The 26,316-nt window shown below is 50.1% G+C and overlaps 13 protein-coding genes across 13 annotated transcripts; 7 read left to right on the top strand and 6 right to left on the bottom strand.

Annotated features, from left to right (window-relative positions):
- Positions 1-118: 118 nt before the first annotated feature.
- N7506_002034 (prefoldin subunit 5) lies at positions 119-853 on the bottom strand (the record flags this gene model as incomplete). The annotated part of the gene is made up of 4 exons (XM_056951330.1): positions 119-183; positions 262-379; positions 432-718; positions 811-853. 4 exons carry the CDS (start codon positions 851-853, stop codon positions 119-121), a joined length of 513 nt encoding a protein of 170 aa, XP_056817245.1.
- Positions 854-1,904: 1,051 nt separating this feature from the next.
- N7506_002035 (fungal specific transcription factor domain-containing protein) lies at positions 1,905-3,732 on the top strand (the record flags this gene model as incomplete). The annotated part of the gene is made up of 4 exons (XM_056951331.1): positions 1,905-2,475; positions 2,529-2,934; positions 2,997-3,285; positions 3,340-3,732. 4 exons carry the CDS (start codon positions 1,905-1,907, stop codon positions 3,730-3,732), a joined length of 1,659 nt encoding a protein of 552 aa, XP_056817246.1.
- A 421-nt stretch (positions 3,733-4,153) lies between these two features.
- On the bottom strand, positions 4,154-5,429 carry N7506_002036 (uncharacterized protein; the record flags this gene model as incomplete). The annotated part of the gene is made up of 2 exons (XM_056951332.1): positions 4,154-4,894; positions 5,043-5,429. 2 exons carry the CDS (start codon positions 5,427-5,429, stop codon positions 4,154-4,156), a joined length of 1,128 nt encoding a protein of 375 aa, XP_056817247.1.
- Positions 5,430-6,311: 882 nt separating this feature from the next.
- Positions 6,312-6,938, top strand: N7506_002037 (uncharacterized protein; the record flags this gene model as incomplete). The annotated part of the gene is made up of 1 exon (XM_056951333.1): positions 6,312-6,938. The coding sequence occupies one exon, from the start codon at positions 6,312-6,314 to the stop codon at positions 6,936-6,938; it is 627 nt and encodes a 208-aa protein (XP_056817248.1).
- A 615-nt stretch (positions 6,939-7,553) lies between these two features.
- On the bottom strand, positions 7,554-8,286 carry N7506_002038 (uncharacterized protein; the record flags this gene model as incomplete). The annotated part of the gene is made up of 3 exons (XM_056951334.1): positions 7,554-7,568; positions 7,625-8,074; positions 8,149-8,286. 3 exons carry the CDS (start codon positions 8,284-8,286, stop codon positions 7,554-7,556), a joined length of 603 nt encoding a protein of 200 aa, XP_056817249.1.
- A 478-nt stretch (positions 8,287-8,764) lies between these two features.
- Positions 8,765-11,863, bottom strand: N7506_002039 (phosphatidylinositol-3,5-bisphosphate 5-phosphatase; the record flags this gene model as incomplete). Its single annotated transcript, XM_056951335.1, has 1 exon — positions 8,765-11,863. The coding sequence occupies one exon, from the start codon at positions 11,861-11,863 to the stop codon at positions 8,765-8,767; it is 3,099 nt and encodes a 1,032-aa protein (XP_056817250.1).
- A 345-nt stretch (positions 11,864-12,208) lies between these two features.
- On the bottom strand, positions 12,209-14,492 carry N7506_002040 (TRAPP III-specific subunit 85 family protein; the record flags this gene model as incomplete). Its single annotated transcript, XM_056951336.1, has 2 exons — positions 12,209-13,393; positions 13,434-14,492. The coding sequence occupies 2 exons, from the start codon at positions 14,490-14,492 to the stop codon at positions 12,209-12,211; spliced, it is 2,244 nt and encodes a 747-aa protein (XP_056817251.1).
- A 391-nt stretch (positions 14,493-14,883) lies between these two features.
- On the top strand, positions 14,884-16,859 carry N7506_002041 (tRNA adenylyltransferase; the record flags this gene model as incomplete). The annotated part of the gene is made up of 3 exons (XM_056951337.1): positions 14,884-15,934; positions 15,993-16,556; positions 16,618-16,859. 3 exons carry the CDS (start codon positions 14,884-14,886, stop codon positions 16,857-16,859), a joined length of 1,857 nt encoding a protein of 618 aa, XP_056817252.1.
- A 114-nt stretch (positions 16,860-16,973) lies between these two features.
- Positions 16,974-18,844, top strand: N7506_002042 (Tti2 family protein; the record flags this gene model as incomplete). The annotated part of the gene is made up of 4 exons (XM_056951338.1): positions 16,974-17,129; positions 17,176-17,371; positions 17,423-17,877; positions 17,930-18,844. The coding sequence occupies 4 exons, from the start codon at positions 16,974-16,976 to the stop codon at positions 18,842-18,844; spliced, it is 1,722 nt and encodes a 573-aa protein (XP_056817253.1).
- Positions 18,845-19,220: 376 nt separating this feature from the next.
- N7506_002043 (putative vacuolar sorting protein SNF7 family protein) lies at positions 19,221-20,900 on the top strand (the record flags this gene model as incomplete). Its single annotated transcript, XM_056951339.1, has 4 exons — positions 19,221-19,270; positions 19,369-19,657; positions 19,731-20,151; positions 20,227-20,900. 4 exons carry the CDS (start codon positions 19,221-19,223, stop codon positions 20,898-20,900), a joined length of 1,434 nt encoding a protein of 477 aa, XP_056817254.1.
- Positions 20,901-20,987: 87 nt separating this feature from the next.
- Positions 20,988-22,273, bottom strand: rad18 (E3 ubiquitin-protein ligase RAD18; the record flags this gene model as incomplete). Its single annotated transcript, XM_056951340.1, has 3 exons — positions 20,988-21,516; positions 21,571-21,697; positions 21,748-22,273. 3 exons carry the CDS (start codon positions 22,271-22,273, stop codon positions 20,988-20,990), a joined length of 1,182 nt encoding a protein of 393 aa, XP_056817255.1.
- A 180-nt stretch (positions 22,274-22,453) lies between these two features.
- Positions 22,454-24,081, top strand: N7506_002045 (uncharacterized protein; the record flags this gene model as incomplete). Its single annotated transcript, XM_056951341.1, has 7 exons — positions 22,454-22,504; positions 22,557-22,612; positions 22,669-22,910; positions 22,966-23,144; positions 23,198-23,657; positions 23,710-23,886; positions 23,936-24,081. The coding sequence occupies 7 exons, from the start codon at positions 22,454-22,456 to the stop codon at positions 24,079-24,081; spliced, it is 1,311 nt and encodes a 436-aa protein (XP_056817256.1).
- Positions 24,082-24,517: 436 nt separating this feature from the next.
- N7506_002046 (glycoside hydrolase family 125 protein) lies at positions 24,518-26,175 on the top strand (the record flags this gene model as incomplete). The annotated part of the gene is made up of 2 exons (XM_056951342.1): positions 24,518-24,645; positions 24,711-26,175. 2 exons carry the CDS (start codon positions 24,518-24,520, stop codon positions 26,173-26,175), a joined length of 1,593 nt encoding a protein of 530 aa, XP_056817257.1.
- Positions 26,176-26,316: the final 141 nt, after the last annotated feature.

A 26,316-nucleotide genomic window follows, 5' to 3' on the forward strand; every position in this document is an offset into this window, starting at 1 on the left:
ACTATCTTTGTAGCGAGCCTCGTTATTCCAGCAACAACGACAACATTCAAGTGGTATAGTTTTGATTGCTCTATTGTGTGTCATAGTTATAGACCTGTTCATGATGCTAATATTAGATTTAGCCTGCAGCAGCCGCCGCCTGAGGAGGGGCACCCTCTCCGGCAAGCATCTTCTGTCTCAATGCTAGAAAATTGTCAGTCAGCGATTCCCTGCAATACAGGGCACCTGCAGCCAGATATTCCAACTGTGTTCTCGACTCACTTTCTTCCACGACGCGCAATTGTGTGCTCTTGGTTTGTACAATCTTCTCCAATTCCTGCAAGTTCTCCTCCAGGCCCTTGACCTTCTCATCATAGAATGCGATCGCCTTGGAGGGAGTCTATAGTATCCGTCAGCATGCAGCTAAACCCAGCAATTGAACCAAACCGCACCTTCTCAACGTAGAAACCAGTTCCGACGTCCACAAGCACCTTCTCCCGGTCCGTCAGGCGTCCCTTCACGTATAGCGAGCTGGTCAGGGGGACCAGGATCTCATCACGACCATCGGTCCCCTTCTTCTCATTACCAGTCACACCATCGGTGATCGAGCGCACACAGTCGCGGAACTTGGCCTGGGCTGCGCGGAGCTTCGTGTGTGAGGTCGTCAGGTGTTCCAATTCGGAGGTGAGACGGGTTTGCAGTGCGCGCAGCTGCGGGACGGAAAGGGAGGCGAGGTTGACTGATTCCGGTGATTGATTAGTCGGTATTCTTCTTGAGATGGATCATGGTCTGGACGCTGGCTTTCTTAGCCTTGGGAGGTTGCGGACGTACTCTGGCCCGGAGGCGCACCGTCTGAGCCGGCGCTTTGTGACATTTTGGAGGTTGGAGCGCGAAACTGGGAGGTTTAGGCGCTGGGTGGATTGAGGATGCGTATCCGACTGGTGGCCGCGGAGATTGGATGTGTATACAATAGTGGGGGAGAGCTTCTGAAAACTCCCTCACGTGGTGATAGTGTGGATATAAGCAGTCCATCGGTGAGTTTGGGTGGGACGGCTTTGTGCACACGCACCTTATCGTGGGGCGGGTACTTCAAGTACTACGGAGTCCTCCGTACGGAGTACTTGAAGGGGTATTGGAGATCACCTCCACAAGCCATTTGTTATAGGGGCCCCGAACTAACATTGGAAATCAAGCAATTGTAGAATAACGGCAAAGTACTGTTTGAGATAAGGGTAAATCTACTTCCATTTCATTTCGGACTTCGGACTCTACAAAGCTCATACAATGGAAGCAGGTCTTGACTCGTACGAATAGGGCCTTTATGACAAGAGGCTCAATATCATGGATGCACAATGAGGTTAGTCAGAATGAGCAAGTATAGTCCATAATAGAGCAAAAGAACAATGTCACGGGAAATCAGAGTCATCTCGAGGCGTGTAACACAAATCGGCGTTACTCCGAAGATGCCGAGTACCTCAGTTCTCCGCTCCGGACTCTCCGAGATCTAACCAACACCCTCAGCAGACACCGCTATGGCTTCAAGACTGGCAGCATGTGAGGCCTGCAGAAAATCAAAAGTCGCCTGTGATCACAAACGACCAGCATGTACAAGATGCGCAAGTAATGACAGAGCGGGGATCTGTATTTACCGAACGACGCCGTTCAAGAGAAAGAGGGCAGAGAGCTCTACCCCATCGGTGCAACCTTCTCCCAGGTACTTATAAACCCTCTCATCCGTATTCAAAGTACTCATCAGTCCGGGTAGTCGGGTATCGCCGGCACAAGCCTCGCCATCATTCGCACCAAGAAAGAATCCCTACCCAAACCCGGGGTTTCTAGGATCTTCAAGCCATGTCGCTATCTTCAATCAAATATCACCAGAGGAATACCATACCTCTAATAACACGCATGCTGCAGAACCAGACATGTCAACATTAGTACAATCCCAGGTCGTCGGCGAGAATCTACTGATGATCCAAGGCGCCGATGTCCTCAGACAACTGCTGAACACATTCCCCTTGGCTGCCATGAAAGACTTTGTCATGTTCTGGCTGGAGACTGGCGCTAACATGTCGCTGGCAGAGCCATTTGTCGAAAAGTGCACTGAAAACATGACTCACCTGTTCACCTCGTTCTCACAGGAAGACAATTGGCACTTGGCGTATGCGCAACGACTAACACAAAACTCTCGAGCGCCCTTGGAAATCAGAACAACTACCAATATATCAGACTTCTCTGCTCAGTTCCTTGATCAGAATTTCCGATGGGAAAGCCTCGGCATATTTCTCTGCGCCGTCAGTCGAGCTACGATAGCCATACCCTTCTTCCCGCCTCTCTTTAAGACAGAAAAGGACCAGTTCATGCTTCGGAAGCTTTCGACCAGTCTAAGTGATCTTGCGTTAGACATTGCTCTCTCGCTAGATTGCTTGAATGATATTCAACTAGTCTTACAATATGAGAACTTTATAATTCACACTCATGTTGATGGGGATCAAAGTACGATTCAATCATGTCCCGATCCTTTTGGTATCGACTAACAACATTTGCAGGCTTCCATTCATGGAGCAGACTTGGCAATGTTGTTTCATCAATGTTTGCCCTTGGTTACCACGAGAATGTCGAAAAAAGCAAACCACCGATCCCCAACTTCCTAGCAGAACTGAGGAAAGCAGCATGGGCTATTACCTATTCTGCAGATAAGAATGTGGCAATCTTCCTCGGTCGACCACCCCGCATGAGTAAACGATTTTGTCATTTCCAAATACCATTAAATCCACCTAACGCCGAGCTTGGCTCTGTGGCAAATGCCTGGGACAGAACCACTAGATGGCAAGAGGACACCCCTTTCTGCTACAGAGCTGGTATCAGGTGGGCTGCGTTATGCTCAGCGCTAAAAGAAGATATTCTGGAATTACTTCGCGATAGGCAGCAAGAAAACTTTGATCAGAAGGCCAGGTAAGTCACATCGTTCTTGAAATTCTTGTGGGGTAGGTTTCTGATCCTTTGGTCAAACTCAGTGCCATTCGCGAGAAAGCTGAAATACAGTGGGCAAATCTTCCTTTGAAATTTCGATTGTCATCTACATTGAAGGAATGCTCTGGCGATGCTTTCAAGCGTGACATGCTCGCAAGTATGCGTCTGGACCAGCTACATGTCCTCTTCTTACTACATCTATCATTCATCGACTCTCTGACTGAGCCGGATCCATCCATGATAGATGTTTCCGACCAGATGTTGGGGTTGGTCATCGAATCCATTCTTTTGCGAGACCGTCTCGTTTTCTCTGGGACATCATTAGTATGGAAGGTATGTTCCTGTTTCTCCCTGGCATGACCTACCTTTGACTTAATTATATGATAGATTGCACACTACGGTCTACCTGCGGTGGGGATTATTCTTTTGTCAATGCTCAAGCAAAGGCATACATTGAATGAGGTCAGGGCTTCGCGATCAAAAACTTTATTGAATCTCGGTATTCTTGTTGCGCAAGTACAGATTGGGAGTCTTGTTCGACGCGGAGACCCTAATTATGCTTTGGTATCCAAAGCTACGCAAACCATTGAAAGATTCCTTGATTCAGTCCACCGTGAAGGTACCCAAATTGCTGCTCAACCACCTTCAAATCCTGGAGTCAATGGTGAATGGGATACCTTCTTCAGCCAAGATCTTTGCGATTTCGAAACCGTCTTCTGGGAAAACCTGGCCGACCATCCATCGCTACTGGCTTCAGATCATGCTTTACCTCCGATATAGTTTTTCACTGGCCTTTGAGGTACGACAGGCTACCCTTTTCAATCATGTTTGCATGTCTGGCTTTCCAAAGTTTGGGCTCGAAACCCTCTGTGGGTAAAAGGGAGATGTGGAGATCATTCGCAGAGACTACTTTCAGATATCCAAAAAATATCTCTACGAGATTCTGCCGTGCAAGAACCTACGCAATGGAACTAATGTGACCACGAGAAACCTTTATGTGTGGAAACGTAAATTCTATAAAATTCAGTGATGCGCCGACAAAAGAGACTATAATTAGCAACCGAAACCCTCAAGAACGCCGATTCCATACGACACCATCTCCCTTCCTCTGTTTTCTGTTTTTTCTCTTTCTTTTTTCCGATGTTTTTGGTTTTTTTTAAAACTCGTGTACAAGGAAGGTGGTTGGGGATGTACAAAAAGCTTACCAGAACCAGCCCCGTTTGGTAGTCGACTCAGACCCATCGTCCTCATAATCTGGCATTGAGGTATCATTATTCCCGTCGAGCCCTTGAGCGCCATCCTCCATATCCATTGGCTCAGCCTGCTCCGACTCAGACTCGTCAGTAGTGGACTCCTCCTCTGAACTTGTGGACTCCTCTGAACTCGAAGAATGGGTCCGCGCCCCGACGGTCTTCGTACGCGGACCCCTTCTACCATTCACGGGGGACGTTTCCGTTGGCTCATCCCGCTCTGAATCCTGCTCTTCAGCAGTGGCCTCCTCCTCTGAACTCGAAGAATGGGTCCGCGCCCCGACGGTCTTCGTCCGCGGACCCCTTCTACCATTCACGGGGGACGTCTCCATTGGGTCAGCCTGCTCCTCAGTAGTGGACTGCTCCTCTGAGCTTGAAGAAACGGCCCGCGCCCTGAGGGTCTTCGTCCGCGGGCCCCTTCTACCAGCCACGCGGGGCTTCTCCACGCTTACAGCTCGTTTCTTCTCGGCCGGTTCTGGGGCCTCTTTGTCTTCGGTTTCATCCCTGCTTCTCTTACGTCCCGCTGCCGCGGCCGCGGCCGCGGCCGCTTCTTCTTTCCGCTCTGCTCTACGAGCACGAGCAAGCTCCCCAGTGATTCCTGCGAAGGGACCTAAAGCGCGAGCCCCAGTACCATCACGGGGTGCAGGGGGCCGGGGCTCGAACTCCGGGTGGAGCAGCGAGTGAAGGTGGAACTGGAGCTCGAGCAGCGACTGGAGCAGCGAGCGGAGCTGGAGCTGGAGCCGGGGCTGGAGCTGGAGCCGGGGCAGGAGCTGGAGCCGGGACTGGGGCTGGGGCTGGGGCAGGGGCAGAGGCAGGGGCAGCAGGCCGATTCTCAGATACAATGGGGACAATGGGATCGTAGGCGTTGGGATCCAGTGACATGGGCCCCGCCCAGCTGGGGTCCTGAAGACGTACAAACCAAAGAAAAGGAATGATATCTCTCATGAGGTGAGCATCCCTCAGAACTCCCGTTGCCTGTGATGTGTAATGATTACGAACAGCCGCTGGCATGAGATGAATTGCTGCCCGGAGTCCGTTTCTCAGAGGAGTCATATGCGTTGGAGAATTGGAGATCCATTTCCAATTGCCTCCATCGCTAATATAATCGTTGTGAACGGGGGCGTAGATGGCCCGGATGACCTTGAGAAGAGCCGCCAGGTCTGCATCATCTTCGACCCCAAGCTTTCTACGTAAAGTGGCTTCCTTTTTGATATTTTGTTTGGACATTTTGACGGATTGTTAAGATGATTCAAAAGCCGGTGTAAAGATCTGTAATTTCGAGTTTCTTTGTGCGAGTAAACTGTTGGATTGATCTCGAGGTGAGTAGTTGATGATATCCCAAGATTCAAGGAAGGTCGGGGGGGTTAAATAGGCAAAGTGCTCTTCGAATATGTCCAGCTTTCAAAGATTCTTTGACTGAATACAGAACATTGGTTCCAATGCAGTAGACAACGAGGATACAAGGCCATCCAAGTCCCTACCAAGTACTTCGAGGACAAAGGTCCGCTAGTATCAATGAACTCGACTCGAAGCGCTTTGTCACTTGAAAGAAGTCAGTTGCCAAAAATAACATGAGCATGGCGAGTGGTCTTACAAGGAAATCGAGTCAATGAACCCTGGGCCATGTCCCCATCAAGGTCACAACTAGACTTGTTCTTTCAAATTCTTTGTCAGAGAACATCTCAACTTCCACCAAGCCGAAGCCCCTCGTAGATGTAAAGATTTCAGCAGGTTCTTCCACATATTTTGCTTCCGGGCCTGTAGCCCACAGCTTATGCATTTATCCTTATCTCACTCTCGTTATTTCTCCTTCAGCGCATCTGTCAGCTAGATCAGGGGGTGTTCGGTCTCTCTTGTTCTGGTATCCCGTAGCCGGTTAATCAGACCCGTTCATTCGTCTTGAGTCGGCCTATAGCGGATTAAACAGCTATCTTTGTTCGGTGATGGTTTTATGATCATCAAAACGGCTTTGAAGAACATGCTTTGATGCCATATAAGTGCGAATGGGAACGCCAAGACCCGAGAGCGGTGATCATCGGCAATGTTGCCCTAAAGTCTAGTGAGCTCTACGACAACTACAACTCAACCCTCCCATAAACACCACCCAAGATGCCGTCCCGTCAATTACTCTCCACCCTTCTCACGTCCTTAAGTAGCACCCGCTGGACCCTGACTCGCACCCTCCGAAGCGACAATCCCCTCGATCTCAATGGCGAGCTGCGCGGCACAGCCACCTTCACCGCCCAGCCCTCCCCCGCGGGGGACTGGCTCTACTGCGAAGAGGGCGAAATGCCCGCCAACATCGGCATCCCCATGCAACCCGGTCTCCGCTGGACCAAGAAATACATATGGCGACTGGGCAACGACAGCGACCGAATCAGCGTGTGGTTCGTGAAAGTTGCTGCGAGTCCCGATGAAGCCGATTATTTGTTCCATGACTTTGACTTCGACGTTGACACACTGGTGCCCGAAGAGAAATCAGACGCGCAGAAGGATCCCGGCGAGTTCGTGGCTCCGCCAGTGCCACCACCTGTCTTGACTTCGGACGCGGGGAATCAGACTACGGTGCTTAATGCGAGAGGCAATCACCTCTGTATCAACGATATGTATCGCACCGCTTATGCGTTCCGGATCGAGCCTGCCACGGGCCAGGTCTTGAGTTGGGCGAGTCGGCATGTTGTCAAGGGCCCCAAGAAGGGTCAGGAGATCATCAACCGGTACGAGAAGGGTGTTTGAGAGGTTGAGCCCTGATGCGCCCCCCCTACGTTCATCTACTGGCATGTGGAATTATGTCAGGCTAATATTGTGGTTCTGTTGTAACCATGATTGGCTTGCATGGGGCATTGGACAATCGGCCTGCGATATACCCAATTGAAGTTCTAAGTGTAGCTCTCCGTAGCCCCTTCTATGAGCAGGAAATTGCCAATCCCCCGAAGCCTATGAGTCTTTCCAAGCTTTTTAACAAGCAAGATCTTGAATTTTGCTTCCAATGACGAAACCCCGATCTGATCATCGTCTCCGCATAGAGCAAGACCCTGGTATCAAGGGCTCAATTGATGTCAGCTTTGGATATTGGGATGACGGACTAATGATACGTGAGCTGTGCTCAGATGGGTTTAGTGATCAGCTCACGTTTCTGGCGTGGCTGTAGTCATCTACGTCAAGCGAAAGCCGGTGTCTCGCTTTTCTATTTAGAAAAGGTATTGACAAGCGCCAGACTGGACTGGGTCTGGAGCAAGTCGAAGACTTCTGTTCTTGAATTTGCCATTTATTTTGCTTCTATGTTGGTATACCTGATTGTGACGTCTCTGTTGTCATCACGGCTCCTTTCTGGAGTCTCGAAAAGCCAGCTTAAAGATCATATGCCTAAATACAACGCATTAGTACCGAATGGATGAATCATGTCAGAGAAGCAACATTACCATATCAAACCAAACGCCTCCCGCAAAACTCGACTTGCTTTGCCCCAGGTTCTTAAACCCAACACTCTCATAAAAGTTCACGAGATAATCATGCGCAATAAGCACAGCCCTACTCGCCCCAAAACACCCGGTCTCAAGATGTTCCGTGTAAGCCTTCACAAGAGCCCTCCCAACTCTCTTTCCCTGAAAATCGGGCGAGATAGCCACAGAGTGAATGGCAATTGAGTCACCATATTTGTGATTCCCAATCAACTCATCGTCAACAAACACCGGCTCATCATTAGGCAATGAGCGCCAGTTCTTGGGCATGTCCATGGACCCGTCTGTCACGCGCGTGTAGGGTGATCTGACAGCAATGACATGTCCAATGAGCGTAGCAGGTGTTCCGTCTTCATTCTCAATGAAGAGGCCTAAACACAGCTCTGGGCATGCGCCGAGACGATAGCAGAACTGGGAATGGATTAGTATACAGCCAAGGATCCCGACATCTAGGTTCAGATCGTTATTGTGTGGCTTTTTTATACCTTTTCCTTGGAGCATCGCTCGGCTTCTGTGAAAGCTTGCTCGACGTTTACGCAAATATCAACGTCTTCCTTGTTGAGGGTGCGTGTGAAGGCGTTGGCGCCTGCGAGGCCTGGGATATGGATGTTGGTTTGGCTCATGGTGTGAGATTTGAGCAGAAATTCTTCAATTGGCAGAAGTTGAGAATCTGGATGGGTCTTTTATCATTGGATGTCAATGAGTCAAGGGGTGTATACTCCATGGGATTGACAAACCGGAGTGTTCGGAGCGGAGTGTTCGGCGTGGGGGCCCCCAAGATTTACTCCGCGGGGTGGGGATGCATGTTCGGGGTGTACTGGGCGATCGGTGGATTGCTGTTAGATTCAAGACTTTTGAAATATTTACCTACGCTCAAAACTTCGTGTTCAGAATCTGAAATTTAAGAATTTTCGTTACGCAGTATACATTGAGCTTTTTGTTGGCCAGTATTATTTAGTGGTAAGAGTATGGTCTGGCCATCTTATGAGATGACAGAAAGAAAAATGCATTGAGGGTATATCAACGATCTGCATAAATGCTCAAATTGCGAAATCAATCAACGATCAAAGATGATGCGGAACATGTCCATCCGTCTTAACTTCATACGTCAACACGCTGTTTGAAGAGGCTCTTTCCGCGCAACCACTGGCGGTATCGCTTATACCTCTTTTTCTCATAATCCTCGCTCGAAACAGTGAGACCCTCCTCCGAAATATTCAAAAACTCGGCATAATCAGCCAAGCTTTCCTCTGCAACCCCCTTGAGAGCCGACTCCTCGACATTGCACCGATTCACATATTCAAAGAAATCGAGATTATACCCGTTGTCTTGCAATGAAGCTGCCGTCATTTCGTCCTCAGACGTGACGACGAGCGGAAGTTGAAGCGGATGGTTGATGTACCGCTTGTATTCCTCTTGCTCGGCCTCGGTCACGGACGGGTTTAATGCGTCGCTCACAAGTTGACCAAGAGTCCACTGGGTCATTTGGGCTTTGCTTGGGTTTGATTGCGTGCTGGGGGCATCAATGGGTGGAACCTTGGCTGTCTGGCTGAATTCGAAAGTTGGCTCTTTAATAATTCCAGTGACCGGAGGATTCTTCGAGGAGGATGGGGGCTGGTGGGCCCAGGTCTGCTCGACCTGTGCGGTTGGTACTGTGCTCGATGAGGCTCGGCTTCGACTGACAGATGGCTCTTGGATCTTGACGCTGCGCTGGGGTACGCGCTCTCGCTGGGTTTGCTCGGGAGGGATACGTGGGACAAATGGACTCAAGTCAGGAACCGGGTGGCCAGGGCGAACTGGGGGCAGATAGCGGGACGTTGAGTTCATTTTCCATGAGAAATTCTTTTGAAGTGATGAGAGAGCAAGTGGTCGGTAATATTCTAGCCAGAAGTCATCGTAGTGCGAGAGTGGCTCTTTGGGGTGGAAAGGGCGCGGAGGCATCTCTCGCTCTTTCAGATGTTCTGGCGTAAACCAGGAGATGTAGCTAGGTCGCTTCTTTTCCCTGTGCGATCTTGGGTTGGTATGGTGCAAATAATAGTCAGATGGAAGATCCCAGAGCATCGGAGTGCCTTGGGAGAAGATGTAGTTCCCGAGGAAGAGGTTGTATGCCTCCTGGCGTTGTGCATCTAAGAAGGAGTTGTTGTAGAATCGTTTGAAGCTTTCCACCATGTCACGAGACTGGCTACTCCATTGATTGATCTTGCGATAGGTAGCCATAGTGTTGACTAGGTGTGATCCTCCGTACTGGATGGCGATACTGTCTCCATGGTCGTGCCACATGTTCGTGAACAGATTGACGGCATCACTGTCATACTCCACCGTTGTCTTACCTATGATACCGAGAGCGTGTAACTGATAGCCGAGTGCTCTCTTACCAATGACAAACTGTGCGGCATTTGTTCGATCGAGACAATCAATGCAGTTGGTTCTAGCGACGCCGTTCTGCATCCGCAATCCAGATTCTGGATCATCTCCGTTCTTGAAGAATCCAACCTTGGGGATGATATCGCCTGCGATGTCTTCTAATACTTCAATCACGTCCTGATCCCGACTTTTTGACGCACGACTCATATCCCATGCCTGATAAATGAGTTTTTTGTCCTCGGGAAGAAATTGATTCAAGTAGGACACAGCATCCGTGAACTCTTTGAGAAGTATTGACTCTCTTGGGGTTCGTTCTCGGGATTTGACAAGATTCAAGATATAGACTGGGGCTCCATATCTTTCAAAGAGGTTATCGAAATGCAAAGCCGCAGCCGTGTAGAACGGATCGACAAGATTGAGCTCGATCGCTGGCTTTGGTGATACGCCTGTGCTCTCTTGGGTCCAATGAAGTGGTATACTGCCACGATGTTGAACAAAAGAAGTGTAATGAGGGTTCGCATGGAGTGCTGGCCCTGCCGCGTGGAAAGAGGTCGTGATTTGTTCACATATGATTTGTTCGGTCTCCACATCGTTGGCAACATATCCCAAGTCGTTTGCACCGCGCTTGAGGAAACGTGCGCCTGCGAAGAATCGAGATCGGCGGGCGATGATCGTTATGTAAACCAACCTGCCATACACGCTCATCTTGGACTGATCCACATATCCGTGGATGATAGGAAGACACCACTCGTAAGGGTTCTTGATAGTTTCGTAAGCTGGCGTAAGAAGATGATGGTTCCAAATGAACATTGAATGGTAGTCTTGCGAAAAGGGCTGTGGATGTCCCTGTTGATCAAGATTCCGTTCTCGGCAAATGTTGTGTTGGAGTGTGCGGGTAATATCGTAGGAGTAGCTGAAGTAGAACGATTTCGATAAGTCGAGGTTGTTCAGAATTGCAATGTATCGCGCCTCTTCGGGATGGCTTTCAGCTTTGAATTGTGAAGATTCCGACATGGTCAATGGAATCAGCTCTGTTTCGTCGATCTGATAAACGTTATGACCACCAATTATGGCGACTTGACTTCGCTTGGTGACTAAGAGCATGTAGTAAGCTCCAGTCAATTTGATGAAGCCAAGCAATGCCCAGGCACTGCATTTTTGATTCAGACCGCCAGAGCTTTTGTTTCCGTCGTCGATTGCATCCAACAACTGCGCCATCTCTCTCTTGTTGTACACCACATCATCCTCGGTAATACCTAGCTCGCCAGACTCCGAAGTACGATCAATCTTCAAGATTCGAAATCGAGTTTCTGCAAGATTGATGCCAATCATGTAAAACCTCGTGGCAGTTTCATAGAGTGTGAACTTATGCATACGATTGACACCTTCGTCTTCTGGGTTGTCCGATGTAGACCGGTGTTTCTGTGCCATGGATGTCGAGGCCTCTCGCTCGAATGAGGTCGCCACCCGCGGCTCTTCATCTTCGCCGTCTCCTTCCTCGTCCTCTCCGATGCGAGGTCCAAGTTGCGCGTAAGGTGGAAACTCCGATGTGACATCAGAATCAGCTCTCAGTCTTGGGTCATCAGTGCGCTCTATTCGCGATGACGATATATTGCCAGAAGCTATGGTGGAGGCTGGCGTCGCCGTAAGCTCCGATTTGGCCGGGCCATCTGACGGGTTGGATGAGATGGGTAGGTGATCGTTGTGAAAAGACGTTTCGTGAGTCACGGGTCCTATCAGAGGAACATCGTCAAAGCTCTCCATTTCCCAAAGGTGAGACCAGATGTGCAGCCGTGGAAGCTTGCAAAACGATGTGAAGTTGAGAGGTCCCCACATGACGTCGATCTAAGGAATAGCGGCCGCTTTGCCAAGACCCGGAGATCTACTGTATTCTGGTGGCTTCATAGATGGTTTCATAGATCGAAGAGCTTCGTACAAGAAAAGGAGAGTCGAAAAGAAGAAAGGAAAAAAAAAAGTAAGCACGCTTGAAAGAACTAACCCAAAGTGCTACAATTTTCTCGAATGCGCCTTCACTCTTTGAGCCCACCTACGACAAAGCGATTAATGATAGGAGCGTTGTGTTTGTCTCACAATTCATTCCATTCTCACATGATCATTGATTTAAACAGGCTTGTAATCTATGGTTATATGCTAAGATGAGGTATTAAGGCCGCAAAGAGTCTAGGCTCGTTCAAAATCATCACTGGGAGCGACTTCGGTGTCCCGGGCCCCCTGCGTGAGGTTGAGGGTCCCAGCATCCAGCTGCACAGGAAGCCCAATCAGAGAGCGACGATGATTGCGTTTGTCGAGCTTTTCGCTAATTTCTTCGGTACCCGCCGGATCTTCGGGAGCCGTTTCATCTTGGGCATCAAACCCTCGGGCCTCGAGGTACTCAACTCTCACTGCATGGCGCAGGTTGTCAATAAAGCTTTGCATTTCAGGCATCGGGAAGACACCATCCGCCTGAAGCACATCGGCGTAGAGTCGCTCGGCTTCTTCCAGGCACGCTGAGGCTAGGGTCGGCTTGCCAGCTTTCAGCCACTGATCAGCAGCAAGGATGCTCCACATTCCGGCCTTGCGGCGTCGACCACCCCATTTTGCTGCTCCGGCTGGCGTTTTGGAAGCGTAGCATGCTGCCACCCGCTCAGTGTATATTATCTGACCCACCGAGCCCACTAATCCAAAGTCCATGACCCGCATGGCCCATTTGGCTGCACTCTCGGTGGCAGAGCCGCCACGAGATTTCAGGAGCTCAACTGCTAGAGCAAGACAGCGCAAAGCATGAGGCGCGTCTGAACAGCGTGTGAGGTAAGAATAGCAGGCAGTCTCAAATAGTTGGTCCACGCTATCGAGCTTGATTTTTGCCGATGTAGCCAAAGGGTTCAACAGCATGCTGACAGCACACATTTCGTGAGCTCCAGCGTGATACTTCCAGGCTTTGTCGTTGCCAAAGTCCGACCGTATCATCTCGTACGTAGAAGTAGAGAGTTTCCAGTCTCGAAGCATGAATGCAAAGTCCGCCATTTTTCGCAGAACAGCTTCCGGTGAGTCTGGTCCGTAGAAATGTTGAGTGGAATCATAGTTGCCGCTGCTGCCCCCTGATGAGCCTGCAATACTCGAGCGTGAGCTTGACCCGAAACCAGCCCACCGCCGTGACATTGACATAAACCTGCCACTGATACCACGTCTGCGGGAAGCGACTTGGTCATTCCACACTGCTACTTTGTTTTCCATGAATGGTATCACGGACTGCACTACCAGCTCTCGGATGAATGCCCTTATTGAAGTAGCATCAGAATCAAAGAGGTAAGGAGTGCCTTCTGTACCAAGATCAACCAAAGCTTCTAGAAAAAGGTTAGAACACGACTGATGACATTTTGAGGATGTACTTGCCTGCTTCCCCTACCCCCGAGAGATGTTCTGAAGGCGAGAGCCATTCACACTGGGGAACTTGCATGCTGTCATCATCTGTCACCACGCATTGGCTACTCCGAAGTCTGAGGAGATGGCAATGTAGCCCGAAATGCCGCTTCATCTGATCATAGAGCTTGGTAGATTCCGTGATGTCATCTCGCTCCTCGTCGTGTACAAGAACATAATAACGAAGATATTCCTGGTTAACCCACTCGGGCGGATGTTTGTCACCCGTTGTGGTATCAGCATAAAGCTGCCTCAATGTTTCCAGCGGAGCTGGGTTGCGTGAGCTGATTGCTATCACATTGGCTACTGGGTGGCCGAATGTCTCATGGGGTGCCGCGGGTGCTGAACACAGAAGTTGTTGGAGGAACAGCTTGCACAGAGGTGTTGTCGCGGGATAACCGAGGACATCCCTTGTCCGTACTGAAGATCCCAGCAAGCCTTCTGAAGTTTCCAGTTGTTTGGACAATACCTCCTCCATTTGCGCCAGAGTGCCAGTATCTCGGCCCCCTGGAGCCCTTCCGATCCCTTTGAAATCAACAAAGCGGACCCCAAAGTCTTCCCACGCCCGACTTGAGCCAATACCATCTCGAATCACTACCTTGCCGGGAACCGTCTCTCCAAATGGCCGGATCAACTCCCAGAAACCCCCTTTGAACCCCTTATTTCTCACCAGGTCATCGGTGTCCTCGGATGCATGAACAGCAATTGTGGGCGAGAATGATCGGATAATCAACGACCTTATATCTTCGGACCCATCGAAGCGTCCATCTAAAGGCGATCCGACAGATGATCTTGCTAATTGCGGGGTAGAAGATCGCCCAGAGCGCGAGTGTGTCGAACCGGGCCGTAGCGGTAAGTCGGCGATCGTGGACGAGAGAGGGGTTGGAGAAGAGGCGGTAGAGGGTTCTGCTAGGTCGGCATCTAGGGATTGAGGTGGCTCCTGCTCCCCGGGATATCGCGATGGCGACGTAGCTGCGACTCGCGCAACGCCGGGGGAGAAGGACGGCGGAGGTTTGACCGGAGCAGCATCTCCGGGCGATGTCATGGACGGACACCTGCTGCTTTACGCAAATTTAAGACAAGTGAAGTTGATCGACAGGCCCCATCGACGGGTAGACGAGATCGGGGTGTAATAGCGCGAGTGAAATGTAGGCGACTTCACGGAGGCAGTGTTGTTGGGGGGAGAAGCCAAGTCGAACGATTCGGGCCGATAAGGCACAGGCACAAGCGACAACGAAACCGGGCAGCGGACAAGTTCGTTGCAAAGGATTATTTCTCGAATGCTTGTGAACTGCTTTGTTGGTCAAATGTGATCAAGTACCAAGTCGAGGCGCATCGGCGATCTCCAAATGGTGATGCAAACCACGTGAGGCCCATGCTTATCGCCAATCAGTTTGACTCACTTTCTTCCAAAGAATTGAACAAAGTTATGTTCAATGCGGTCGCGCTTGGCCGGGTGTTTATTACAGGCCTCTGGTCTTTCTTCAACTAAAGCTCCACTTGCCCGCACTCTAGCGAGAAGATCAATCCAAAGACCAACCCAACAGCGCCTGCCCCTCCGGACCTACTACACATCTCATCGCTCTTCCATGCGCAACCCTGAATCGGACCCAGACCTCTCAGAACGAGTCAGCAAACGGCGACGAACCTCTTCGCCTAGGCGGAACCGGAAAAGCTCAAAATCCACCATGAATTCCGCCGGGCCCATCATAGAGCTCACTCCGATTGAGAGCACCCTGCGCACCCTTCTTCTTGATGTTGCTAAGCACGTTGATAAAGAAAGGATCACACAAAGTGGCGGCGGTGTGCAAGGCCAATCCGAGACCATTTTGCGATTCACTGGAGGTTGGGTGCGGGACAAGCTGCTTGGGATTGGAAGCAACGACATCGATGTTGGTATCAGCAACATGACGGGATTCCAGTTTGGAATGGCTCTCAAATCTTACCTGGATGTTCCCGGACGCCTTGAGAAGTATAAGAAGAGCCTTCCACAAAAGGAAATGCACGATGCTATCGTGAGCCTTCACAAGATTGAAGCAAACCCGGAAAAGTCCAAGCACCTCGAGACCGTTACAACCAAAATATTCGGCCTAGACATTGATCTGGTCAATTTGAGGAAAGAAACATACACAGACGACAGTCGTAATCCACAAATGGAATTCGGCACTGCGGTTGAAGACGCTTTGAGGCGCGACGCGACTATTAATGCGCTATTTTACAATCTCAACGAGTCACGGTTGGAGGATTTTACTGAACGCGGACTTGATGATATGAAACAGCGGATCATTCGTTGTCCAATGGAGCCTTATCAAACATTCAAAGACGATCCTCTTCGTGTCCTTCGGTTGATCCGATTCGCGAGCAGATTGGGATACCGCATCGATTCAGAAACAGAGGCAGCTATGCAAATTGAGGCCATCGGTGAAGCTTTGAAGCTCAAAATTAGCAAGGAGCGTGTGGGGGCAGAGTTGGAAAAGATGTTACGTGGTAAGCTTTGTCTGTTCAACGCACACGAGTTACACCTTACTAACATTGCGGCCTGCAGGTCCTGATCCTCGCGGTGCGCTGGAGTTCCTCGACCGGTTGAAATTGTTCCATACTATTTTTGCCAACCACCAGGACGATGTCCAAGCGGACACCTCGACGTGGCCTCTTGCATACAACACGTTGGCACGAATGCTCCGCTCAGAACCTAGCGACGATCCAGAGGCTGCGGCGGCCACCAAGCGAGTTTGTGGTATCCTGTTCAGTGACAAGTCAACTATCTATTATTCCTGGATGGTTGCGACATTTTCTCCTTGGTTTTCCAGACCTCCGCGCCCCATGAAAGGCAAGGAAAAAAGGCCGCCACCCCCACGAGCGGTTGAGGTTGGCAGAGACAGCTTGAAAACTGACAACAAAAACCTCACTGTGCTACGTGCTGCCGCTCTAAACTACGAAGAAATCACCCAAACAAAAACAGCACTTCTCAGCAACAACATCACTGGGACCCCCGCAGAAATACGACAGCGAATCGGATTGCTAATTCGAGCATGGAACAAGGAGTGGAAGCTTTCAATCCTTGGGGCTATTTTACAAGAGGTTATGGGACATCGTGACTTCACAGAAGGTGAGTTATCTCCCCTTTTGGGGATCTGCTATTCTTTTCTGACAAACGACATTTCATATAGTGGTCCAAGAATACGACCGGTTCCTTGCATACATCGTAGAAAATGACCTGGAGGAAGTGTGTGACCTTCGGCCAATTGTAAACGGAGACGAAATCATGAAGAGCCTCGGAGCTAAAAAGGGCCCCTGGATGAGCAAGGCAGTAAACATGAGTCTTGAGTGGCAGCTGCTTCATCCCGAAATTGACGACAAAGAAACGGCGCTGAAGGAGATCGCAGGCCGCCGAGCGGAATTGGGGTTGTGATGACAAACTAGACAAACCGCAAACCCATCGGTAAATCTAGTTGAACATGAACTTTACTTCAACCTCAAAATCAACCATAATTCTTGATTCTTTCAATATTAATAGCAATCCACAATGGATCAGCTTCGCAAAGGAGCACGTGAGGCTCTAGAGAAAAACCCCGGCAAACTGCCTAAGGATTCATTTCCCTTCGCTTCGACTGCGCGGGAGTTTGAGTTGGATCAACTATGGCAAGATATTGTTGCACAGGACCATTCCACCCATCGGAAGGTTAGTTGTCTCTTTGGTATAAATGTTCAGCTTGCTAATCCTGTAGATTTGCGAGAGCCTTGTCCTGACGACAGGCTTCATCAGTCATTGGGACTTTGTATTGCCCAACAATGCAGGCCCTCGATCACTTGATCACACCGAGACTAAAGCTGTGAACAATCTGTTCAACTGGGCCAGTAACGCTGCTTTGCCCTCGTCGGACTTCGCAATCAATTTCGAGGAAACAGCTGGTTTGTCCGACGGTAGGTCGCCAATTAATATTCTCCGACGGCTTTTTCTGATGTGCAAGCCAGACATTGTCCAATCCCAGACCGAGAGCCAGTTTAGATCAGCACTAGCACTTGAGCTCCTGCTGGCTTTGAACAAAACTTTGGCCAACACTCCTAAACCCAGTTTAGATGTTGTAGCAGATGTCCTCCTCGCAGGGGCATGTTTCAAGAACAAGGCGAACCCATGGACTACATCAGATAGCCATGAGACAGCTTCGAAGCTCATTGACACATGGACTCAGACCACTCGTCAAAACAACACTTTCTGGCCTGCTATCGATATCATTCTCAAGGAGAGGATTCGACCTCTTTTTGCAAACACAAGAAACCCCGCCATTACCAGTGCGGGCCGCAAGAATTTCCATCCTCAGACTTTGCCTCGGTTTGGTTCGAACGGTTTGGACGAGTCATCAAAGCCTTGGAAGACCACAGATGTCTATGTTGCCTCTGTGTTGTCGTGGATTCTCTCGCAATATAATGTAGGCCCACTCAAAAAGACCTGCTCGCTTTACACTTTGCTAACTTCTGCAGCCCGAGGACAAGCTTCAATTCGAAACACACTTCCCGCTCTTTGTTCCAACTATACTAGCAATGATTGATGACAATAACCTTCCCTTCAAGACCGAAGGCTGTCGTCTGCTCAGCCAGCTGCTGCTGCCCATTCGAGAAAGTGGATCAGATATTCTACGCCGAACAAACTTAACGTCCGTCTTCGAAGAAGCCGTCACGCCATGTCTTCTTTCTATTCCCACAATCACTCCGGAAGACATGTCCCTAACTCTACTGGGAGTCGCGTATCCAGCACTCCTCGATACTCTAAAGACAGCCTACAGTGGCAACTTTCAATCCGGGCGAGATAAAGAAGCCTATACAACTGGACTCGCGAACATTCTCCGATCAAACCTCATATCCTCTTTCCACCATATAAGCTCCAGCACCCCAGCTTCTGGCTCAACAACGGCCTCTTTTCCATACCCTCGCCTTTCAAGCTTCCTCCTTGAGAAAACCACCACTTTCATCGACGAGCTAGGCATCCACACTACGAAATACCTTCAAGAGATGATACCTGTTCTTTACACCACACTTTCAAATCCCTTCGGAACTGCACATCCTCCATTGCTGCGCGCAGCAACGGCAGCCACGCAGGCAGTTATCAAAAATGCCCATCCGCGTATCTGGCGTTGGCGTGGTGAGATATTAAGTGGAAGCAGTTCTTGCTGGCTTCACATTGCCGCGGATGAAAATAAGGAGTCTGCGCCACAGCTGGACAAGTTGAAGAGCGAGTTACAGCAGACAACAAGGCTGCTTAAACATGTTCTGCAGAACCCTGTTCCTATCGCTGGTGACACACCAGAACCTGGGCAACAGCAAGCGATGGAGAGCATGCAAGAGGAGCTGCAAAGCCTTGTCGATGCTGACGCTGAGCTCAAACTTCTTTACAATTAAAACCAAAGGTGAAAGGCAAATTGCCTGGATTTATAAAGCTGAAATGTATAGTTACGTACAATAATGATTTGGAAATTCACCGGCAAATCTTGGAACTGACACCACGGAAGCTTGGAGCCTTAGATCCCGCACATATCCGTGATTTTTCATATACAAAGGACGTGTATTTGGTTTGTAAATTTTATAAGCTTTCCATAGATTGAATCCCCAAATTCACATATCGTCACGTGTGCTTATCGATAAAGCTGTTGACGGAGCGACAGTGGAGCGCAGGCGATCCCCTCATGTGGACCGCTTTGTTTGCGAAGCCAACATCTCAGCTCAACCTTGGTACCCCGAGAAGTCGATTTGCTCCTTGTGTATATACCGTCACGCCATGAGTGACCTTCTCAAGTACATCCTCAACAACGAGGAAGCATTTCGAAGGTAAGGAGAGTCTGATGAACCGTTGGAGAATGGTCTCGAAGCGATGAGGATGCCATGCGATAGCAGATTACCTATGCTAACACTCATAACCGATCTAGAAACCGACTGCCATCCCTCTACTCCGATTTCACACCCCAGAAGAAAACAAACCCCGATGGCTATGCCGTGAACGTTGCCGCGTGGGAACAGGCCCTCAACCGAGCCGCAAAGCGTGGATACACGTCATCCCGTGGTGTGCGTGTGCGCTCCGGCTCGAGTGTTTCCGGCGGCACTACACCAGTCAAACGAAAGAAGACGGACCATCTCATCTTGAGAACGGATGAGTCGCTCCTCCGTGATCTAGAGAGCTCCGAATGGGGGAGACCTGCTGCTCTAGGCACCGTTTTTGTACGCTCTACAGGATGATCTTGCTCATGGACCAGTCGATACCGATGCTAATATGGACCATGGGGCTCTTTAGGACGAAGCGGTACGCAAGAACTCGATGATCCCAATAACCATTTACAAGACCACTTCTGGGCTTCTGCAGAAGAAGAGTCAATGGAGAGTCATTGATCCTGGAGCTTTGAGCCCTTGGAATGTTATGAGCTGGGGAGTCCGACAGCTGAAGGGCTTCGTCATCTCCGAAAGCGATTCGGCGCCAAGATTGCAAGTGCAGGAGTTGGTGCTGGTCGAAAACCTGCTGGAAACGGCGGATCGAACTGTCAAGAAGGCTACCGGTAGTACTGCGTCCAATTTGGATTTAATTTTCTCCCGGGAAATGTTCGCGGAGGAGTTCTCGAACATATTAAATGACACTACGGAACTTTCTGATTCGGATTTTGACGTGTTATTAATTTATTTGTCTCGTGACAGCGGCTCTATTGCATATGATGGCAGGGGTGAGTTAAATTGTGACATTTCTTACTGGAAGATTGGCTGACAGAACGGTCAGACTATCAAGTTCAAATCTCCAGAGGACGACGGAGAAATCACGCAGCAGGACACGACTATTGCATCCATCAAGACCTTAGTGTCCACCATGTCAAAACAGGTCGCCACCCTAGAGGCCAAGATTGCTGAGCTGAATCAATCTGCAAAGACAGCTCTGGCAAACAAGAACCGCATTTCCGCCCTATCTGCTGTTCGCTCCAAGAAGATGGTCGAACACAATCTTCAACAGAGATTTGATACTCTGATGCGACTTGAGGAGGTTTACACCAAGATTGAACAGGCCACAGGCCAAGTGAATATGGTACAAGTCATGCAGGCAAGCACCGAGGTGCTTCGCGGTCTGCACACGCAAATCGGTGGTGCTGAGAAGGTCGAGGATATCGTGGAAGGATTGCGCGAAGAGATGACCAAGGTGGATGAGGTCGGAAGCATCATGAACGAGGCCGGCCCGGTTATTGACGAAGGAGAGATCGACGACGAACTTGCAGCCATGGAGAAGAGCGATAAAGAGGCCAAAGAAAAAGAAGAAGCTGGAGCCGTCGAGAGAAGACTGGCCGAATTGGACAGTCTCAAGCACGCTTCAAGCGAGGCTGCTCGCCAAGCACGAGCGGCTGAAAGTGTTGACTCTGCCCTAGCAGACAACATTGACCGCCTCTCCAACATGTCTGTCGAGGACCATCCAATGCCAGCGAAGTAAACTCGTGCCCTTTATGAAAGCACAGTTTGCGGATACATATCGCGCTATTCATTCTATGAGTGTGACTTCAATGTGCCTTATCTTGGATCACCCGGACAGGTCAATCACCTGGTCGGGTTCGGCTTCCAGACTGGGCTCGACTAGACTGCTATTCACCGGGGGTTCAGATGGAGGTGGAACTGGGACTGATTCAGAGGTGGCGGGATTGGCCTTGACGCCAGCTTTCTTGCGAGCATTGGCGATCAAGCGCTTGAAGTCATCGTCATGACTCGATGACCATTCTTTTGCATCAAAGTCCTTACGCATCACATTGCTATTCGAGAGAAAGGGCGAAGGCCCCGCCGCAAGCCCGCCCTGAGTTCGTTCCCAGACATCCAATTCCTGAAGCAGTTCCCGCTTGGACTTCGGGATTTTGGAATCGCAATTTGCGTTCCAAAGGTTCATCCATTCCGTGTGGCGTCTATGCAAGAGCTGTTTTGGGCCCCAATTTGGGATCCCGAGATCAGAGAGCTTTTTGCGCAATGCATTTTCTTTTAATATGGAGTAGTTGATGGTGGGAATTCGTTCGAGTGGTTTGCCGGAGAGGACGAGGCTTTTCGGGGGTGCTCTTAGTGATCTGGTGTTCGAACACAATTAGCGTGGCTCACTAGCTGTTCAATAGAAACCATACCCAAATGATGAAGGAGCTGGTGGCGGCTTTTTAGGTGATTCTCCCTCTTGGTGTACATTTAGGTGAGGGAACACTGCCTCTTCCTTCATCTTGCGATTGCATATAGGGCATGCGACCAACCCGTCATCTGTAGGGCAATTAGACAACCACATACCCCATAATTTGTGACCGACATACCGGGAACATATTCATCTTCGTCCTGACTATCCTCAATAACTTGCGGCGAAGTATCGAAGGCAGGAGATTCCTCAGCCTGGAGCTGGTGCCGTTGTGATCGCGTGCGCCGCCCTTGGGAGCTGGTCTCTGATGTCTGTACATGCTCTTCGACCTGCGTAACCTTTCGCTTTTTGTGTAAAGGTTCACCGGCCTGCTCCTCCGCCTGGGCAAGTTGCGCGGTTTCCCTCGAAAAGTCAAGCACGCTCGGTCTTGCCGTTTGGAACGCGTCCACCAGTTCCTGGACAGCCCAGTTTCGACGTAGTTTGAGTTCTTGATCAGGAGATCGACACGCCGGACATTTCCCTTCGGCGCTGAGGCATCGGCGGATGCATAATGAGCAGAACGTATGGCAGCAAGAGGTGATGACGGGGTTGTCGAAGAACTCTTTGCAAACCTGGCAGCGGAGGGCGGATTCTAGCGGCGCAAGTAGTGAAAGTGGTGTCTCCAGCCATTGGGTGGGATCTGAGATCTCGCTTGAGGTATCCATCATTGAATTATGACCTTCCAGCTTGTAAGGTCTATACTCATTGACCGGACACCGGTGATAACATGAAAGAGAGCAAGTCCGCGGGTGGAGCGTAGAGGCGCCAAGACCCGCTGACTGATACGCGTAAAGTGGTCCAGCACGCGTTGCAGCTCCCACGGTTTCAAGCAGATCACAGCAACCATGGATTCGAAGGTGTTTCTTGCGGAGAATGTTCTCAATGAGCGCCGGCCTGTGAGCACTTATCTTTCTCTTTCTTGTCAAGCAGAATGCTTACCAGACTTAGGTTACCTATCGGTCATTGAGTCGCGCGCTCAAAGTCCACGCCAACCGGGCCAAACAGTACGGAATTGAACCCAATTCGCAGCTTGTATTGAGACTGACACTTCACGGTATAGAATCCTTTTCGAATTTCATCGCAATGAGAATGCGAAAAAGCCAGCGACTGTTCACGCGACCTACGTCATCTCCGGCATCCAAAAAATACCAGAACCAGCACCTACGAATGGCGATGCAATTGATGAGGACGAGGTCATGGGAAGTAGCCCATACCTTCCCAGCTCGATGCCAAACCAGGGAGACACGTCCGACTCGGTCACCACTGCTTCGATTGTCTTAGTGCGCGAAGAAGATTTAGAAGGTGGGCAAGTCTGTACTGTTTTTGAAATGCACTGATAACTGAATAACCGGAACAGATGCCAAAGCAACATTCCAGTCGATATCTATGATCCATGTCTACAGTCTTGAGCCCGCAGCCTTACCGGACTTGAATGTGCTAGTTGACGCCAGCCGGGAGAGCGCCATTACACACGCGCAAGACGACCCATTGGAGTGTGGAAAGCAATGGGGCATGATTCAGAATCGTAATGTCAAGGTAAGCTGCTGCTCACATTGAAATTTGGTTACGTTCTAAGGTGGGATGTTTAGCGGAGAACCGGCGCACGCCCACCACCAGCCCCGGCTGCGAAAGCCCCGGCTGTTAAATCTAAACCCTCCACAGAGCCAACCGTGCTTGCGAAACGACCATCTCAAAAGGAGGCTCCCCCTGCAAAGGCGGAAGCTGTCAAGCCCGAGGAGACAAAGTCTCAATCATCCTCTGCGGCCGACTCTAAGACCTCTCAGGCCTCCTCGAAGGCCTCTGCTAAACCAGCTCCGAAGAAAGGCAGCCTTTTCAGCTCATTTGCCAAGGCCAAACCAAAATCTAAGGCCGCCGCTCCTGAGCCGGCTGCGCAAGATGTGGTGCTTGACGATGCTTCCGAGGAAGAAGCCGAGGAGCTCTTCCCTAACAGCACTGACAGCACTGACAAAGCTGCCGAGGCAAACCGAGCCAGCAGAAAAGAGCGCGAGGAAAGACTTAAGAAGATGATGGACGATGACGAAGCAGACGGTAACACCTCTTCCGTTCTTGTTTATTAAGATAGCTGCTAATCCCGAGCCAGATGAAGAAATGCCTGACGCCGACGAAGAGCCTGAGCGGGAAATCACCCCCGTTGAAGCACCGCCACCAATCAAGCCAGCAGAACTCAAAGAAGAAGTGACAGTCAACGGCGGCAGGCGACGAGGCAAGCGACAGGTCATGAAGAAAACCACAGTTAAGGACGAAGAAGGGTTCTTAGGTCCGCGCAGCCCCTTTGGAAACTCAAGACATGTACTAATTCAATGTAGTAACTCGGGAAGAGCCGACGTGGGAGTCTTTCTCCGAAGATGAACCGGCGCCCAAAAAACCAGCGGTCAATGTCCCCAAGGGCAAGGCAAGCAAGCCCCAGGCACAAGGCCAGGGTAACATCATGTCGTTCTTTGGAAAGAAGTGATTGCAGCATCAAAGCCATCGATGGTTGACTGGATGCTCACTGATAATGACGGACAGTCTGACTGATAAACAATTCTACAAAAGCTCCCGTTGAGTTTGTTTGTATGAATTATTTCCTGTGCACTCAACAGATCAACAGATTAAACGATGTAGTATTCTCAGATATAGTACGAATAGAATGTACAATGTAGCAACAGTGTACGGCAACAGTGTATAGTAACCCCAAACGGAAACTCCACGTCGATCTTCTCCGCACTGTGGGGAAGCAACAGTGCCGATGTCACCTCATCTTCGCTTTCGCCGTCTATTGCTCCGATCTTTCAAATTGGACTGTCATGCCCAGGTGGAGGTGGAATGTATCCCTGTTTGGCTGCGATCGACATTCCCTATTTATGTCTTTTCCGCCTGTGAGCACTTCCCCTCCGCACCTACACACAATGGCACTTTCTACAATCCTTGCGATTGCCCTACTGGGCCTTCAGGCCAGCGCCCTTCCAGGCAGAGATGAATCAAGCATAGTGCGACGAGCTTGTCCCGATTACACTGCCTATGCATCAACACCGCAGTAAGTATAGCTCCCACCTAAATTACTCCAACCAGTCGCCAATGAAGCTGCAGTGCTCCTTATAGCGGCGGGCCCTTGAATCTTCCTTTCCAGCGACCTGCAGAAGCATGCCGAACATTCTCTTCCCCGGCCGTTGAGAAGGTCATTGAAGATATCACCTCGCGCCTTGTTGATAAGGACCTTGCGCAACTGTTCCGCAATGCCTTCCCCAACACCCTGGACACAACTATCAGGTGGCACCAGAACGGTTCAACATCAACCGATGGGAAGAGGAAAAGAGACGATCCACAATGGACTGGTGTGCAGACATTTATCGTGACCGGCGACATCAACGCCGAGTGGTTGCGCGACTCAACCAATCAGCTGGTCAACTACCAATCGCTCGCTGCTAAGGATAAGAGCCTGTACTCCCTCATTCTCGGGGCTATCAGCACCCAATCTGAGTTTGTGATACAATCACCTTACTGCAATGCTTTCCAGCCACCATCGGCCAGCGGTGTCAAGCCCGAGAACAGCTCCCAGAAGGATACTGTGCACCCCGCATACAACCCTTCGTTTGTGTTCGAGTGTAAATACGAATTAGACTCCCTAGCGCACTTCCTTCAACTGGGTACTGAGTTCTATGAGAAAACCGGCTATACTGAGTTCCTCACAGAACGTTGGTACAAGGCGTTGCAAACTGTACTGAAAACCATCGACGCACAGTCGCAGCCCACGTTCAACTCGAAGAACCAGTTTGTCACAAATCAATACACCTTCCAGCGCCAAACTACTATCGGGACAGAGACACTTGGCTTGTCTGGCGTGGGAAACCCTCTGAACAGCGACACTGGGTTGATTCGCAGTGCTTTCCGTCCTAGTGACGACGCCACCATTCTAGGCTTCTTCATCCCTCCCAATGCACAGATGTCAGTACAGCTCCAGAAGACCGCGAGGGTTATCAAGGCAGCTGGCGGACCCGCCGATCTAGCCGCCGACCTTCAAGAGCGAGGTACCAAGCTGGCCAAGGCAATTCATGACCATGCAATCGTCAAGCATCCAAAGTATGGTGATGTCTATGCCTTCGAAGTTGACGGATATGGTTCTCATATCCTCATGGATGACGCCAATATCCCTTCTTTGCTTTCCCTCCCCTACCTCGGTTTCGTGGACAAGTCAGATCCAGTCTATCAGAACACCCGCAAGATGATCACGGACAAAGCATCGAACCCGTACTACTTGGAGGGACCACAGTTCCACGGTATTGGTGGACCTCACATTGGATTCGAGCATGCTTGGCCCATGTCCCTCCTCGTGCAAGCTATGACTTCTGACGATGACGATGAGATTATCGGGAATCTCAATCTTGTTCGCAACTCTAGTTTGCTTGGGCTTGTTCACGAGTCTATCAATGTGACAAACATCAAGGATTACACCCGGCCTTGGTTTGCTTGGGCGAACTCGGTCTTCGCTGAGACTGTTCTTAAGGTTGCAGCTGAGAGGCCGCATTTGATCTTTGGAAAGGGCGCTGAACCTTACGTTATCTCATAGAGTTCATTGCTTCGAATCTGAGCTTATCCATATCTTTAGTTCTGCATTGCATTGATGATCAGTCACGAAAACAAGTCGTCTGTAAGCCATGGTAGTTTTCATGAGTTCTGATCTCATCCATGGATAGTTATCACACTGGTG

Source organism: Penicillium brevicompactum (assembly GCF_028827555.1).
Source record: "Penicillium brevicompactum strain IBT 35665 chromosome Unknown utg000001l_segment0_segment0, whole genome shotgun sequence".
Taxonomy (NCBI): domain Eukaryota; kingdom Fungi; phylum Ascomycota; class Eurotiomycetes; order Eurotiales; family Aspergillaceae; genus Penicillium; species Penicillium brevicompactum.